The 16,725-nt window shown below is 49.5% G+C and overlaps 1 protein-coding gene across 5 annotated transcripts; it reads right to left on the bottom strand.

Moving 5' to 3' along the window:
- Positions 1-203: 203 nt before the first annotated feature.
- CCDC190 (coiled-coil domain containing 190) lies at positions 204-15,489 on the bottom strand. 5 transcript variants are annotated; one of them, XM_050963362.1, is made up of 4 exons: positions 15,278-15,489; positions 7,583-7,888; positions 6,357-6,486; positions 204-3,832 (listed from the first exon to the last, which is right to left on the bottom strand). In XM_050963362.1, the coding sequence occupies exons 2-4, from the start codon at positions 7,755-7,757 to the stop codon at positions 3,208-3,210; spliced, it is 930 nt and encodes a 309-aa protein (XP_050819319.1). In that variant the 5' UTR covers positions 7,758-7,888; positions 15,278-15,489; the 3' UTR covers positions 204-3,207. The 5 variants fall into 5 exon arrangements, with proteins under 5 accessions (XP_050819319.1, XP_050819323.1, XP_050819321.1 ...); XM_050963366.1 differs by having other exon boundaries at positions 7,583-7,750; XM_050963364.1 differs by lacking the exon at positions 15,278-15,489 and adding an exon at positions 9,278-9,312.
- Between the last annotated feature and the right edge of the window lie 1,236 nt (positions 15,490-16,725).

The following is a 16,725-nucleotide window of genomic DNA, read 5'->3' as shown; positions in this document are numbered from 1 at the left end:
CACAATATTCTGCCTAGGTGCACAGCCTGGTGGAGCTGCTTTGCCAAAGTGATCACTTTTGCTGCGTGTTAGATTACACGGGTGTGAGACTACAGTGTGCACTGCCCACAGTTAGGTCTGCCGGATAGGGCTCCTGGGGAAGCTGAAGGGGCCCTGCACCCCAACTCTACAGTCAGCAGTGACTCTCAGTCAGTGTTGTAAAATGGAAGGTTTATTAGTTGCCAGGCACACAGCGTAGAGCAAAGCTTGTTAGCACAGAAACCAAAGACTTTCAGCCAAGCCCATCTTGGGGGACTCCTGGACCTGGTGCCCTGAATTCCCCACTCTGAGTCCCAAACAGGAGACTGACCAGTTCCAGTTGCCTGCCCCCAGACATGCCTGTTGCCCATCCTCACTCTTTTGTCTTTTTCTCTGGACCAGCAGGTCACCTGGTCTACAGCAACACCTCAACACCGCGGCTGATCTTTGCAGAGGAGGGGGCGCAGCCCTCAATTGCCAGGCTACAGAGTATCGACTGTTCTTCCAGGCAGCCAGTCGCTGTCATAGACCTTCTTGGACTGCTGCAATGATCACACACAATCTCCCACCACCTAAATACTTGAGTAACACATGGGGAAACTGAGGCACACACAGTATTCAGAGAAGACATTGACAACATTCCCACTTCGTTACAGCTAGCATAGCAACAATCACAGACTATAAAGGCTGAGGAGAACAGAGTTTACCACACATTCAGGCCATTCATTAGTAAGGCAGCAGCATGCTCCAGTCCCAGGGCCTTTCAGATGGATGTTGTTATGCTGGAAGATGCTAGCAACTGCTATCAGGTGGGTCTCAGACCCAAAGACAATCACAGACCCTGTTATGCTCTGCAAATGGAGCAACCAAGCCTGTCTATGTAGTAAAACCAGCCATAGCCAATGGGGATGCCCGCGCAAGACACTGAGATGTGGCCAGGCCAGAGGCAATGGAGATAGATTAACAGGGGGTTCCCTGGGTGCAGATGCAGGGGCTAGGCGCTCTGTTGCAGGCGATGTGTGCTGGGAACAGAAAGCCTAGAGAAGGAGTTGTCAGCATGACCCTGAGAGGCAGTAGAGGGGCAGGGCATTTTGGGCGCACAGCTCGCTGGAGGGGCAGATGTGAGGATTTGTGAGCAAGGAAACTGCCTGCTGTTGTGTTCAGGAACACTGGAGTGTGTGGAGGGAAAGCTTTCCCTAGTGGTTATAGCTTTGGCGTTCAGGAGAGCTGGGCTGATCCTCTGGGTAACCTTCAGCATGTCACTAAACCTCCCAGCCGCAGAAAGATTTTTAAACATGCCACAGGCTCCTTCCAACTGCTGGCTATGCCTGCAGCTGCCCGCAGAGAGAGTCCCTGCAGAACTCTGTGCCTAGGTCCAGGCCAGTAGGAGCAGCACTGCATGGGCATCCCAATATGGGAGCACATTGCATCCAGGAGGGCATGGAATGTGGTCTGGGACTTGCAGAGCCCCAGACCTTGGATGATGCTCTGGGTGGTTTTGGGTGACTGGGAACAGTGAGGAGATGCTCCTCTTTATTCCAGAGGAGTGAGATCCAAAGGTGGTCTGAACTCCCCTGCTCTGCCACTGCAGGGTTGCTATACACAGTGTGTACTGCATCAGTGAGACTATTACCAGACACTGTGTCCCTTCTGGGGCTCACACTTCTACAAGGATGCTGAGATAGTGAAAGGATTCGGAGAAGGGTCACGAGACTGATTTGAGGGCTGGCAATCTGCCTGTGAGTGAGAGAGAAATTCAGCTCAATCTCTTTAGCTGATCAAAGAGAAGAAGGTTAAGAAACCACTTGATTATGGGCTACCAGTACCTCCATGAGGAGATGACTTCTGTGAGAAGAGGGCTCTTCATTCTAGCAGACACAGACAAAATGAGAGCCAAGAGCAGGAAGCTGAAGCTAGATAAATTCAGATTGGGAGAAAGGGGCAATTTATTTACAGTGTGAGTAAAACACCTTCCCAAGGGCTGTGGTGGATTCTTCATCAGATGAAATCTTTTTGTCAGGAGGTGGTGTCTCTTTCAAAAAGTTAGGCTGTAGCTCAAGCAGAAGCAATGGGCAGTAGCTGGGTGAAATTCCCTGGCCTGTCTCAGAAAGGTCAGACTAGATGCCCTAATGGCCTTACTGTTAGGATATAGATATTCAGGCCTGTCTGCAAAGGCCTATACATTAAGATTTTAGGTGTATTCTTATTGCCTAGCTAGTTATAGAAGTACAAAACAAGAATCAAAATCAGTCTGCCTGTTTGTAGGCTTTCTTTCACTATGATAGTCTAAGGCCTTGTTCTTAGGCTAAGGTCTTTGGCTAAGCAGCAGAGGCCAGCCGTAAGCTGGGAAGCGAAGGGTCACGATCCTCACCAGTCACACTGATATAAGGCAGTTTTAGGCTGTTAGAAAGGTGATCCAATCTATCACCTCCAGCAAAAGGAAAGAGCCTAGAAGATTTATAGAAAACTTAGTTTGCTGCATCCTGTCTGGCAAGAACTCACTTATCAATAGCTGGGGTGTGAAATCCTCATTTCTTTGTTGTTCTGTCATTGTAGTCTCCATTCCCCTATTGTTTGTCTGTATAATCTCTGTCTGGTTCTGTGATTGTTTCTGTCTGCCCTATAATTAATTTTGTTGGGTGTAAACCAATTAAGGTGGAGGGATATAATTGGTTAGATAATCATGTTATACTATGTTAGGATTGGTTAGTTAAATTTCAGTAAAATGATTGGTTAAGGTACAGCTAAGCAGAACTCAAGTTTTACTACATAGTCTGCAGTCAATCAGGAAGTAAAGGGGAGAGGGAATGGGAACAGGGAATGGAGATGGGGGAATTGGAATCGTGTTTTGCTAAGGGGGGGAATGGGAATAGGGAATGGGGACAGAGACATAGTCAAGGCACTGTGGTGTCAGAGCTGGGATGGGGAACACTAAGGAAGGAAATTGGAATCACTGCTTGCTGGAAGTTTACCCCAATAAACATTGAATTGTTTGCACCTTTGGACTTCAGGTATTGTTGCTCTGTTCATGCAAGAAGGACCAGCGAAGTGAGTGGGTGAAGGAATAAGACCTCTAACATTTACAATCTATGAATCTGTAACCCCGGCTAGCTGGCTGTTCCAGACGGCAGGGAAGACCACCTTTTCCTGTGGTTGACCCTAACAAGCCTCCCTTAGGGGAAGGAGCCATCATTCAGGGCTGTGGTGCTCCTGTTCTGCTGCTGGGGGGCTGGGGTCTGAGCTGTTTTCATGCCCAAAGATCTCTTGCAGGCTGAGTTCCTTCTCTGAGGCTGGAATGCCCTTGTGCCGGATATACCGGGCCTTCCTGGCTTCAGCATACAACTCCAGAAACCCAGGCCTGCTGTGCATGGGTCTGAGGTGGCTCCTGTCAGGGACATAGGGATCTGTATCAGAGCTTAGCTTCTCGTGGCCAAGGGAAGGCTTCCTTCTCTCTGTGCAGCTAGTGGGCTTGGGCATGGTGTCACTGCCATCCACATCGCTGGCCTCTGTCTGTTCACAGGGCAGCACTGTGGGGCCTGTACCCAGCTCTCCTTGGCTGTTGGTTTCTTCCTGCTCTGCTGGATTGGCAGAGGTGCTCAGCCGCTTAGCGATGGAATGCCTGAGGTCTGACAGGCTGATGTCTGTGATGGAGCTTGCAGCTTTGGCCTGGGTGCGTGTTGAAGTTGACCCATGCCTTCCACAGGACTCCTGCCCCTCATCATCCAGGATGTCACGGTCGCTTTTCTGATGCTGCAAGGGTGATTGGGCTGTCTGTGTGAGACCTTCCATCTTGGGCAAAGTAGTGCTTGGTGCTCTATAAAGGAGGGAAGAGAGAGGGGTGGAAAACTGTGCAGTTACTGACCAGCAGCTCTCCCTTAATCACCTCCCTTTGCTTGCCATCCTGACCCCAGTGACCACGACACTGCCCAGCTGCTCTTCCCACCTGTTGTGCTTAGCTGCTCTGCCAGGTGAGTCTCCTTCATGGAGCCGTGAACACAGGTGTGTACCTGGTGTGGGTCACTCCCCTTCCTGACACCTGCCCCTTCTGCAGTGAGAGGGAGACAAGGCTGGCTCCAGTGTTTTTGCTGCCCTAAAGCAGCCCAAAAAAAAAGCAAAGCTGTGATGGGTGGCACTTCAGCAGCAGCTCTACTGCTGCTGCTTCACTCTATTCTTTGGCAGCAAGTCCTTCCCTCTGAGAGGGATGGAGGGACCTGCTGCTGAAGAGCTGGATGTGCTGCCCCAAGCACCTGCTTCCTGTGCTGGTGCTGGCGCTGGCCCTGGCCCTGGAGGGAGACCCTGATGCATGTCTACCTGGAGTGCACCAGGCTGCAGCCCCTTTTCCTGCTCCTCTAGAATCTTCTCCTCAGGCTCTAGCTACATTTCTCCCTGCACCATGCACACCCCATCTGTGGCCCCATAAAGTCATGAGACCTTGCCAACTACCTCCTGGCACTGGCCAAGGTGGCTGTGATAGAATTTCAGAGTTGGAAGGGACCTCAGGAAGTCATCTAGTCTAACCCCCTGCTCAAAGCGGGACCAATCCCCAGACACATTTTTGCCCCAGATCCCTATATGGCCCCCTCAAGGATTGAACTCATAACCCTGAGTTTAATCAAGCCAATACGCAAACCACTGAGCTATCCCTCCCCCCATCCATTTGCACCAGGAGGAGGCTGTTGGATGAGGAGGTGCTCTGCACCTGTAGAGCCTATTTCCATTCCTCCCTCAGGTAACATCTCCAGGCAGAGTTCCTCTGGGCTGCATCTGCTGGCTCCCTCGATGCCTTAGAGGAGCAATGGGCGCTGTCCAGGGTTCTCTGCTCACTGTCCCTCTCTGGCTCCCTGCTTACGATTCTGTGATCCTCACTCCCACCCTTGTTTTTCATTAGTTGTCCCTCACATTCAGTTGAGTCCTGGATCCAGTAGCTCTTCCCCTGAGGCTGGGGGAGGGACTTTCAGCTGTGGGCAGGCTTGTGCCAAACCACCTTCCCAGGTGCTCTGCCAGGTGAGCCCCACAGGACTCCTTCAGCCAAGATTCCCGGTGCTCATATATATGGGCTGGGCATTGCTCCCTTGAGCCCAGACAGGCCATATTTTTCCAATTAAAAAAAAATCTTTTTTCAAAAAATGAGGACTTATTGGCAACGCACACACATTTTTTTTGCAGAGAGTTTGTGTACAGTAACATTTTTCATTGTTTAAAAAAATATTGAAGTGAAAAATGTATTTAAAAAGTATGAACATTTTTGGGTATTTGATACATTTTTGTTTCAAAATTATTGTAAAATGCCCACTTTTACTCTCTCCCTGCTGTTTTTTCACTGAAACAAAGCAGGAAAAGGTTAAAAATGAAAAGAAAGTGAGAAAATAACACATTTTTTCCACTTCACTACTTTTTGCACTGGCAAATATGAGAAAAAAAATGTGGAAAACCTGGGGTGTATGAAATGAGGTAAGTGGATGTTTTTCCTTTTTCTACCCTTTTTCCACCATTTCCCTTTGTCTTGTCACTGAGTGTGACAGATTAAATAACATCAATGGTTTGTTTCTTGTCACTTTTTGCTGCCTCTTTTCCTTTTTTCCTCACTGTAACTTCAAAACACCCTCATGCTTTGACAGGAGCTCAGTTCACCCTTTGCTGCTCTGTCCCTTGCCAAAATCAGGGAAGTTTTGAAATTAGTGAGTGGAAAAAGAAAAAATGCTACAGGAATGAGTGACAAGCAGCTATACCTCCACCCTGCCCCTCCCATGTTACTAAATTTATTGCACTTGATGGCAATGGGGGGGGCAACAACACAAATTTGAAATTTTAAAAATCCAAAATTTTGAAGTTTTAAAAATTCAAAGATTTTTGAAAACTATGTCATGACATTTAAAAAAAAACAAAATAAACTATGGCTCCATTTCACACCCTGTGACAAAGGGACAATGTCACCATTTCAACAGGTTTCATGAACTTGTTTTTCCAAGTTCTGACCAGTTCTGTTAGTCTGTAAGTGCCATCAGAAGCTGGTTTCATGTGGGGCTAACCTCCGTCAGGACAAGACATTCAGCCTGGGATAACTTTGTCCAGTCTGGAAGTTACCCTCTGTTCCCTATCCCATGTCTTGTGATGAGCATCTCCAGCCATAAGCTGCTCAGCATGTTTGTAACCATCCAACTCCCTCTTGCTACCCACCCTCATCCACCCTAAGGCTTACTCCACCCGGGGGCAGGAGATGGCTCAGTACAGCCCTCGCCTCTGCCTGGTTGGGCACTGTGGTTTAATGAACATTTGTGTGTGGCGAGTGACTCAGGTTGCCAGGCTGCAAAGGAAGGTTACATTACACACATCCTTACCTCAGTTGCTCCGCTTGTCTCTTTCTGTGCTGCTGCCCTGACAAAGTGGGGAGCATGGGCAGAACTGGTCTTTTACCAACCTCCTGGGAGAGGTCCCCTAGAGTCGCAAGGGCCTTCTTCCGGGAATTGCCTAGGACACGAGCAAACACTGATCACTAATCATGGAGAACGCTGGGGAGCAGCACAGGAGAGCCTAGGGCCCACATAAAGCCACCTCTAGAAATGCACAGCTACCAAGGCACTGCTGAGGGCCAGGCTGGCTGGCTGGAAATCTTACCATCCATTTTGCCTTTCCCTTTGGCCACCTCCACATGCTGTGTGCAATACTCTCTCATCACTGGGGCTTTCACCTGCATCTCCCACCCTCAGCTGTGTGTTTTCTCCGATGCCGCCCCTAGCCACTTGGCACAGCCGTCTAGTTCTCCCCTGCCAGGTGCTCTCTCCTCCTTAAAACCTAGCCATTCATGCAGTCCCAGCCCTCCCCATTCTCATTGCCAGTGCTCTCCCTCTTGGGCCTGATTCTTTTCCTGGGCAGTCAGACAGTGCCTTTGGGCACTGGCTTAGCCAATGTTTGCAAAGTGGCATGAACATTTATGGTGGCACAGAAGTGATTCTGAAATCAAGTGATAATTCATAACTAAACCCAGATACTTATGCCAACCATGTATGGCACCAATGGTGCCATGAACAAACTTCCCAAATAAATCTAACTACAGTATAAAAGATCTAGCAAACTTACTATTACCACCAACTCCCCACACTCCTGGCTTCACTTGGTCTGGTGACATGCCTGAAACCTAACTGACAGCCACATCTTCCAGAAACATTGCCTCCCCTTTCTACTTACACCTCCCAGCAGCTTAGAGTGCTGCAAAAATGCCCTGATGTGGAAATGCAAAGGCTTCGTGAGCTGCTCATACACCTAACCTATGAATGGAACTGATATTGACATGGGGAAGTTCCGGCATGGAAGATAGGAAAATGCAGTACAGCTACGTAGCACAGACACCAATACCAAATATCCCAGTCCAGTGGCTCTTTAACTGGCCCTTTCTGCAGGTTGCCTCACAGATTCTCTCCTTCACTCGCACTTCCCCCATTGCTTGGATTGCTGAGCTTGCTGCTGAGCAGGATCTCTTCTTACTGCATGTCTAATTTTGGAGGGTTTCTTTGTTACTGGTGCTGGGCTGGGGGCTCTATTTGAAGGAGTGGGAAAGGAGTCTCACCTTGCTGCAGTCTCTGTAACTCCTTCTGGATCTGCCTCTGCTCTCTGATCATTGAATTCATTTGGTAGAGTCGTGCTTCCTCTAAGTCCTGCAGCCCATGGCTGAGCCGGGCTTCAGCTTGCTTGACATACTGTCTCTCCAGCTCCCAGCGCTTGGATGGGTCTCCCTCTGCCATAGACCAATGTATGATGCCGAGAGTTGCTTCCCTCCTAGGCTGGAAAGTCCCAGATAACAGCACAGAACCATGGAAGGGACCTGTCAAGGCTGATTTCCCACTCTGGCACTTTGAGTGCAGGAGTTGGGGGCCTGCAAGGATTCTGAAAATTAATACTGGCCACTCCAGGCTGGTATTAAACTCCCAAGGTTACAGCTTCTCTCTGACCTTGGATGGGTAGATGCTGCCACCACCCAAGTGCAAAAAAAGAGAAAACCCCTTTAGACCCTGGGAGGCTCACTTGGGAATTCCTCCCTGTGAGGTACCCTCAAGCCCACCCCCCACCCGGGGAAGAGCTGAGAAAGAAAACAAAGGAAATCAGCTGTTGCCACCAGCTAATTAAACAACATATACACAAACCTCTTAGGACACAAAAATCCTAATCCTGTTCTTAACAAAGGTAAATTTTATTAAAACCAAAAAGAAAGAAAATACGTCTGGAACTTAGGCTATTGCTAGGTTTTAAAAAGAGTAAATATAATAATTAAGCATCAAAAACGGTTTTCTTGAGGTCCAGCTTAATGGTTACAAGCAAAACAAAAGCATTTGGGAGTTAGCACAGAGAAGTCCACAAGCCATAAAGAAATAAAAGAGATAAACCTATTCACACCTTTCTAGACATTTCCTGATCTACTTACATATCTGAGGTTTCAAATGAGTAATTTCTAGGTATGATTTAATGATCTTCCACACCTAGCACAAGCTCTTACAGCATAGTCCAACCCTGTCCCGGCTCTCTGAGAGAACAACCACACATAGACAAAAGGAGAGTCTTGTTTCAATTTTAAAAAGTTCTAGCCTTCCCGTTGGCTCTTTTGGTCAGGTGCCCACTCACTTCCTTATACCTATGCATTTTAACCTTTTACAGGTAAAGCAAGTAGAGAACAGCTACCAAGAGGGATTTTATAGCTAATTGGCTGGCTGGGTCCATAAAAGGAAGCTATTCTCCCTTCATTTATCACAGGACCTGAAAGAAGGAAGAACTCTGCAGGCTAAGGAGCACTTTGCCATGAGAGAATGTCTCCATCTCCCACTATAGGACCTGAAGCACTTTCCAGACCTGGCTGGCTTCACCCCCATCACACTGAAGCAGCTATTCTCACCACCAAGCTATTCTCAATTTGCCAAGTCAGAAAGCCATTAGAAGACTCACCCAACAGGCCAGTGTCACAGACCGTCTTGCCTTACCTAATATCACAGATCAGTGGCCCCCAACCTTTTCGTCTGGTGGGCGCTAGACGAAGGACCGTGGTGACGGTCGAGCATCCACCAAAATGCCACAGAATTTGGGATTGCTAGCCTTATGGCACCCCCCCTTGGCCCAGTGAATGTTGGTACTGTCCCTGTGCCCCAGTGTCACTGGGCCACTCCGGGTGAGGAGGGCCTTGTGCAACGGGAATGTTGAGATGTTTAAATGCACAAACCCCACAACATGCCCATGGTATGATCGCCATAAGCATGTCCCCCAGCACCGAACTTACAGCCGTGGCGCAGCGGAGCTACCTGAGCAAAAGGCCGGCTTTCAATAGAGGAGAGCTTTGTTTGTCTTTGCTCTGCATACACTCTGCCAAGCAGACATTCCACCCTGGCGCCTGCAGCCCTGGGCCCCTCCTCTTCGCTGTGAAAGCTTCCCTGTGGCTATTAAACTGTTGCCGAGTATTATATTGCCGAGAAGGCATTGCCAGTCTGTTTGTAATGGAAGCTCCACTGTGCAGAGGCTCAAGGGCAGCAGCAGCATACATCACCCTCAGGGATGCCCAGGAAGGGGGGCAAGTGGGGCAATTTGCCCCAGCCCCCGGCCCCACAAGGGCCCCGCGAGCCCTGGCCCAGCAGCGGTCCGGGTCTTTGGCCACATATCAGCGGTGGGGGGCCCTTCAGTGCTGCCGAAGATGTGGAGTAACTGAAGGGCCCCCTGCCGCCGAAATGCCACCGACAACCTGGACCGCCGCCGGGTGAGTACAAGCGCTGCAGCTCCCCCGCTTTGCCCCAGGCCCCCTGAATCCTCTGGGCGGCCCTGATCACTCTTATTGGATTTCCACAGGCTTCTCCTGTACGTAGGCAGCACAGCTCAGCCCACTCTGCCTGCTTAGCTCCCTGCTGTGGGTATTTCTAAGGCACCTGTCCCCTGGGTATCTAAGAGCTTAGCAAGATTATTCCTTTCTCCTTATCTGCTAAAGAAAAAAGCAAGTGTTTTCCTATGATGGACAGGGCCTCCTCCTTATTACTATCATTAGTTATGCAGTGTTGTTGCAGCCTATCAGTCCCAGGATATTAGTGAGACAAGGTGGGTGAGGTAGTATCTGTGATTGGACCTACCTCTGTTGGTGAGAGAGACAAGCTTTCCAGCTTACACAGAGCTTTTCCTCAGATCAGACCTCTTATCATAGAATCATAGAAGATTAGGGTTGGAAGGGGCCTCAGGAGGTCATCTAGTCCAACCCCATGCTCAAAGCAGGACCAATCCCCAACTAAATCACCAACTCTTGGCTGCTCTTGTGGCTGCATGCTTTGTGTGGTTTGAAAGCTTCTCTTTCTCAATAGCAGAAATTGATCTAGTATAAGATATTCCCCCCTCCTCCCTTGTCTCTCTCTGTAGTTATCTATGTAACTGAAGGTAGTGCTCAAAAGCCCCAGTACAGGACACGGCCCCACGGCGCTAGGTATATAAACACACTGTGACACAGCCTCTGGGCTGGCCTGACAAGCTCACCGTGTAAATATCTGAAGTGGGGAGATAGGCAATGAGCTACAAAAGGCCCACAGAATAAATGAAATGTAGAGCTGGAAGGACCTCAAGACATCAAGTCCAGCCCCCTGCACTGAGGCAGGACCAAGTAACCCTTGACCAGCCCTGACAGGGGTTTGTCCAGCCTGTTATTAAAAACCTCCAGTGACAGGGATTCCACAACCTCCCTTGGAAGCCTGTTCTAGAGCTTAATGGTCCTTAACGAAAGATAGTTTTTTCTAATATCTAATGTAAATCTCCCCATTGCAGATTAAGCCCACTACTTTTTGTACAACCTTCAGTGAACATGGAGAACAATTGATGACAATCCTCTTTAAAACAGCCCTTAACATATTTGATGGCTGCTATCAGATCCCCTCTCAGTCTTCTAAACATGCCCTTTTTGAAAACTTTCCTCAGAGGTCAGGTTTTCTAAACATTTGATCATTTTTGTTGCTCTCCTCTGGTCTCTCTCCAACTTATCCACATCTTCCCTAAAATGTGGTGTCCAGAGGGACGATAGGCATGGCTGGTTAGCTCATTTTTTTCTCTATATTCTGAATTTGACCCCGGTGCAGAGAATAATACAGCTTGCTAGGAAAATTCTTCAACAGGAAACGCCCACTTTAGCATGGCCCACTTTATTCATTGAAATAAGCTGAGCTCAGAAGCTTCTGTATGGGTAGGGCTGGTTGAAAGTTTTCCATCAAAACTGTATTTTGATGGGAAAGTTTCAATTAAATGCAACTTTTCACTATGGGTCTGCTTCTCATGGAAAATTTTGACTTTTTGTCAAAAAGCTGGACATCCAAATGTCAGCAAATTTTTGGTTTTTAGTTGAAAACTGAAATTTTTCAATTTGGAAACGTCACTGCTGTGCTTCCTGGGAGTTTTAGTTTGGCTGCCTTATATCCCCATTTTGCTTTATGAGACAAGTTCCCTAGCCAGATTAAATCTCCCTTGACACACAGTGGCAACTCAGTAAGAGGGGAGAATGCGGTGCATGATGAGACGTAATCTGGCCAGGGAGCCCAACCCATAGAGGAGAATGGGGGTGTAAGGCATCCAAACTACAATGGCCTTGAGGCACTGCAGCAGTGGCATTTCTGAATTGAAATTTTCAGTTTTTAATCAAAAGATTTTGGCCATAAATGTAAAGTGTTTGATTTTTTTTACTGAAAAAAATGTTGACCTTTATATAACTATATCATCCATATCTATATCAGCATGTTCATTTTTAGCTTCCCTGGGAAAAAAACCTCTTTTCTGACCAGCTTTACTTGGGGGTCAGCAGATCAAAAAACTGGCAACCTTAGCAGTAAATCTTTGACCTCAGTGGCCCTGCTCAAAGGATATGAGGATGAGAGGGGCCAAATCTAAGAGGTCTTTGGCTGGCTTCGTCCACCATCAGCATGTAGTCTGACCCTGAGTGGAAGTTAAACTGGGGACTTGGTCCTGACAAAGCTGTGTGAGAGAGACATTGGAGAAAGCCAGCCTTTGTTCCTGGCTGTAACTGAATTCTGAGACCTGTATGGCCATTCAGTGCTGAAGGAACAGGCAGCAGCCCCAGGTGATTCCAAACCCAGCAGGATAGATTTGTGGCCCTGGTAGCAACAGTGCCCACTGTTAGTGCAGAGAGGAAATCCTGTGGAGAGAAGTCCTAACCCTCCCAAGTGACCCATCTCCTCCAGGCCAGGTGTTAGCCAGATCTGGACAAGCAGGGAAGCTGGCCTCAGCTATAATTTGTTGTTAGAGACTGATGATGGTTACAGATTGTTTCTAGAGAAGCAGTGGGGAAGGCATGAGGCTGTGTGTACTGTGTGTTTTACTTGTCGCAGGGAACAAGGCCTGGGCGGTGGGAGGGGAAAGTTTAATCAAGGAAGGGCTGAAACGTGGACTAGAGTCTCTCTAGTCTAGTGGTTTCATTGCCAGCCTGAAGGAAAGCCAGGTAAATCATGAGCACTAGTCCAAGGAAGACAATAGGACATTTTCAGGCAGGTTAAATGATGCTGTTCTGTGAGCTAACATACAGCCAGTGAGTCACTGTGCCACTTTCAATCTGCAGGCACCCACCCGCGGGGCGCAGAGCAGCTGCAAATTCAGTTCAGCTCCACTGGCTAGTCAAGCATAGCACAGTCAGGTGCTGTAAAAGCACCTCCCTATGCATCTTCCTCTCAGTCTAAAGCAACCCAGCTATGCCAGTCCTGGCTGCCCCATATAAAACTTTGCCAATACACCTCAGTCCTGACTGGCAGCCCGCTAGCTATGCCAGTCTTCCCTTCTACCCCTCACCTGCTGACCTACTGTATTGGTATTTATTGTACTGTGGTATCCCTAGGAGCCCCAGTCATGGATCTCACCAGTGCCACTGACCCTCTGTTTTGACTTTATCAGGCCTTGTTAGAGCCTTCCCTACCCCCAGTTCTGCCAACATACTTCACTCCTGGTTCTAGAGTACTAACAGACACTTCAGTGTACACAGAGGCTATTTGATCTTTTGTTAAGAAGTGTTTATTTTACACTGAGCTGAGGCGTTCCCTTGGACTCCTTAGCAGTCCAGCTCTTGTAAGCTGGAGGTGATCGCAGCAGGGGGCTGAGTTTCTTGCAGACACTTGAGCAATGGGCTCTGTGAGCTCTGTTGTCTTGGATTCTTACCGAGGTGTCAATAAAATGCTCCTCATGTAAACAAGACACTCTCTTCCAGTCCAGCTCTGGACCACCCCCACCCAGTCCACCCACGCACACGCAACTATTCCTGCTTTCTGCACAAACAGCTCTGCCTGTGGACTCCTGCATGATCTCCTGCATTTCCAGCCCTGGGCAGCCCAGCAGGACAGCCCAGCCCTGACCTACAGCAGCACTGGTTATTCTAAGAGACAGAGGGACAGCTCTACAGACAGAACACGAAAGAGTCCAATTCTCCTCTCCCATACACTTGTGTGTGCTACGTGGGTTAATGTGTGGAGAGGCCATGACTTGGAGGCACTGGAGATGGAAGTTTTGGAGTGGTTTCCTTTGGTTTGGTTAAAAAAATTGGTCAAAAAATTTCTATCAAAACAGTCTCAGTATTGCCAGTGTCAAGAGATCAAAACTGATGGGCTGGACACAAAAAAACGCACCAGATCTGTTTTTAAGAGGACTATATCGTGATTTGTGGTCTGTCCTTTGGTTGCCGAATGTCCCCTGCCCAGCCCCAGTGCATGTGGAGACAGTGTTGCCAATGTTCCAGATATATTGGATCAGGGGATTTTGGCCCCTGCTGCAGGAGCTCTTGCCCCAGAAGTAGCCATCCCCCAGCTTCCCCTTTGCTCCTCTTGGGGCACTTCACACCAGTCTCCCAGGCCTAGGGGGTGGGGTTGAATAGGGTCCCCTCCCTTGCCAAGGTGTGGGGAAGGCTCCAGAGACTCCTCACCCCCTCTCCCCTTGCCCAGGCATATGCTGCAGGGGAGCCAACTTCTCTCTGATGGCAGAAGAGCCGCAAGCGTGGGGGCGAGGCTTTCTGCCATCAGAAAGGGGTCTGCCATGACTGCAGCATCCCCAGCAGGATCTTCTGTCAGGAAAATCAACACCAAACATTTTGTTTAATTTCCTATCAGTGTTAATCTCTGTTTCCACCTGAGACACTGCAGTGCCTCATGGGAACTGTTGTGAGTCCAGGTCCCTCGTGCCACTGTTCACCATTATGGGAGTTGCTCCCAGGCTGGACTACATTTCCCATGATGCACCCCAGAGCCAGCACCCTCAGCCGGAGCCCTCACCCCCCTCCCACACTCCAACCCCACTGCCCCAGCAAGGGAGTGAGGGTGGCGAAGAGCAAGCAACAGAGGGAGGGGGGATGGAGTGAGTGGGGGCGGGGCCTCTGAGATTAGAAAGTTGGCAACCCTAAACCCAGGGCTAGTAGTTATTTTAGGCTTTTGTGCTTTCTCCTGCTGGAGCTGTTCCACTTTGTATAAATAATTAACTATTCATTGGACCAGCAAGAAAGACTGACTCTGTAGCTTGGCAATTAGGTACTCATCAAGCATGTGAGAAACCCACATTTAAATCAGGCAGTCCTGATAGGAAGCTAGAACCTGGATCTCTTCTATGCTGGGTGAATGCCCTCATCACCAGGCTACCAGCTATAACAGGGTAGAAGGGTCTGGAATTTTCTTGTTTAATCACAAAAAAATGTGAAAGGTCTCTGTTTCATCCTGCTATGGATTTGTGAAATGGAATTCCTGTTTTCCAGCTAGACCTAGTTTACATTGTCTAGACGGCCTTTGCTATGGTAAAAGCAGATCAAAGCCCCTTTGCACAAACCACAATCCGTTCCTTTAATGTGAAACGTGGATTCTAGGAATATGCCAGGAACCCTCCCACACAACAGGGGATTTTGGAGCTGGAGGGCGGGGGGGGGGGAGACAGGGGACGGACACAATTGCCAGACCCCACCCCAGACTAGATAGCCAAGTCCCAAGGCAGTGCAAAAGTCTGCTCTTGTCATATGTAAAGCTCACAGCTTTGCTAGTTATTCATCCTGAGTTCACGGCTGTGAAAGCAAAGCCTGAACCACTGGCATGAACAGACCCCAACAGAGGTGACCAGTGATGGAGCCAAAGGGACAGGGGAATGGGAGTTAGGAGCTTACAGAACAGGGAGGGAAACACACAGGCACAGTGCCCAGTAGACTAGGCAAGGTGCTGCTATGCCTTGCTCCTGGGCTAATGCCACCACTAACCAGGCCTGAGGGTGCAGGGACAGCACAGGTACTTACCTGATTGGGAGCTAGCAGAGGGAGGCTGTTTCCTAGCAGAGCAGGGAGCTGGACAGGATCAGGCTCACAGCTCAGGGCAGAGATGCAGCACTGGAGCAGGGACTTTTCTGAAGGTAGGCTCACTCCTCCTTTGCATGGTTCACTCCTTCCCTCTCATTGGCCTGCAGGGAAGAGCCCACGCCCCCCTGACTGCAGGACACAGCAAGGAAACAGCCAAAGCACCTGCAGCTGCTGGGAGGCTGGCAGCCCCTTTGTCTCCCTGCCAGCGGGGTGGGAGCAGATCTGCCTGGCTCCACAGCCCAGCCTGCCCCCACCCTGCAGTGGGGCTGCTCAAGTCACTATTGCTCCTTCCCCAACCCCAGCATGCCTGTTCCATGGCTCTGCTGCTGCCTGGAGATGGCTAATCGCCTGGGAGGTGGAGGCTGGGCCAGAGCCAGACACAGTAGGCATGGAGCTCTGGGAAGGACCTGCACAGCACAGATTGCTGCATGGGAAGCTGGCTTGGGAAGGAGCTGAAGCAGAAATGATACATAGGAAGCAGCCCTCTGAGAAACTAGAGGGCAAGGCCCAGCCTTGGCCCACTGAGAATGCCCCTGGGTGGGTGCGCCAACCCCACCAACCCAGTGAGCGTGCCCGGACTTGGGAGACACAGCCCATGGCAGGAGCATCCCTAGGTTCCGACAATCCCAGCTCCCTCAGGACATACATCCCTTGCTGGGCCAAGAGCACAAAGACAGCTCACAGCCCCTGTGCACTGAGCCGTGCCAAGTGTATCAGGGACCTACAGATGCTCCTGTTCTTTACACCAGGCCAATGTCCTCTCTCTACCCCTGCCCTGCAAGGCAGGTGCAGGGTGTGTCTGGCTGAATGGGTCTGTGTGGGTGAGGGGTCATTGGGAGAAAGCCGCCAGGCTGAAGGGCAGGGGGAGATAGGAGTTCACATTCAGCTCAGATTCTAACGACCTCTTGTGGGAGACACTCGGGCCCAGGGGAATCGGTCTCTTTGTAAACACCATGTGCTTTGCTCTGGAGAGGCATCCTACATAGAAGGCCTGCAGCTAGCGGCTTAGTCCCCAGCATGTATGATGAAGGAAAGGGTAACTAGAGGTTGCCAGCCAGAGTCCCAGAAACAGATGCTGGATCACAAAAGCAACAGCTACAGGCTGTGAAGGGCCATTAGCTCCACTGGCCCATTGCCCGTCCAGCCACATATTTTTCTCCAGTGCAGCTATAGGTGCCTTGGACAATGGCCATTGCCAGAGTAGCAAGACAAGGTGAGAGAGGGAATATTTTTTATCAGACCATCTTCTGCTGATGAGAGAGACAAGCTTTTGAGCCCCACAGAGCTCCTCTGCAGGGCTGGGAAATGTACTCACTGTCACAGCTACATACAATGTGGAACAGATTGTTTAGTAGACCTAGTTAACATATATTTCAGGAGACCATTCA

The sequence above is a fragment of the Gopherus flavomarginatus genome, chromosome 7 (assembly GCF_025201925.1).
Source record: "Gopherus flavomarginatus isolate rGopFla2 chromosome 7, rGopFla2.mat.asm, whole genome shotgun sequence".
Classification (NCBI taxonomy): Eukaryota; Metazoa; Chordata; order Testudines; family Testudinidae; genus Gopherus; species Gopherus flavomarginatus.
This window is presented reverse-complemented; position numbering and strand designations above follow the sequence as displayed.

Bases quoted from the DNA above. Each gene is read 5' to 3' on its own strand.
- CCDC190 (XM_050963362.1), bottom strand. From the start codon at position 7,757: ATGGCAGAGGGAGACCCATCCAAGCGCTGGGAGCTGGAGAGACAGTAT. The intron at 6,487-7,582 runs GTGAGACTCCTT...CTCGTGTCCTAG, and splicing joins GTTACAGAGACTGCAGCAAG to GCAATTCCCGGAAGAAGGCC. The intron at 3,833-6,356 runs GTAAGGATGTGT...CCTCCTTTATAG, and splicing joins AGACAAGCGGAGCAACTGAG to AGCACCAAGCACTACTTTGC.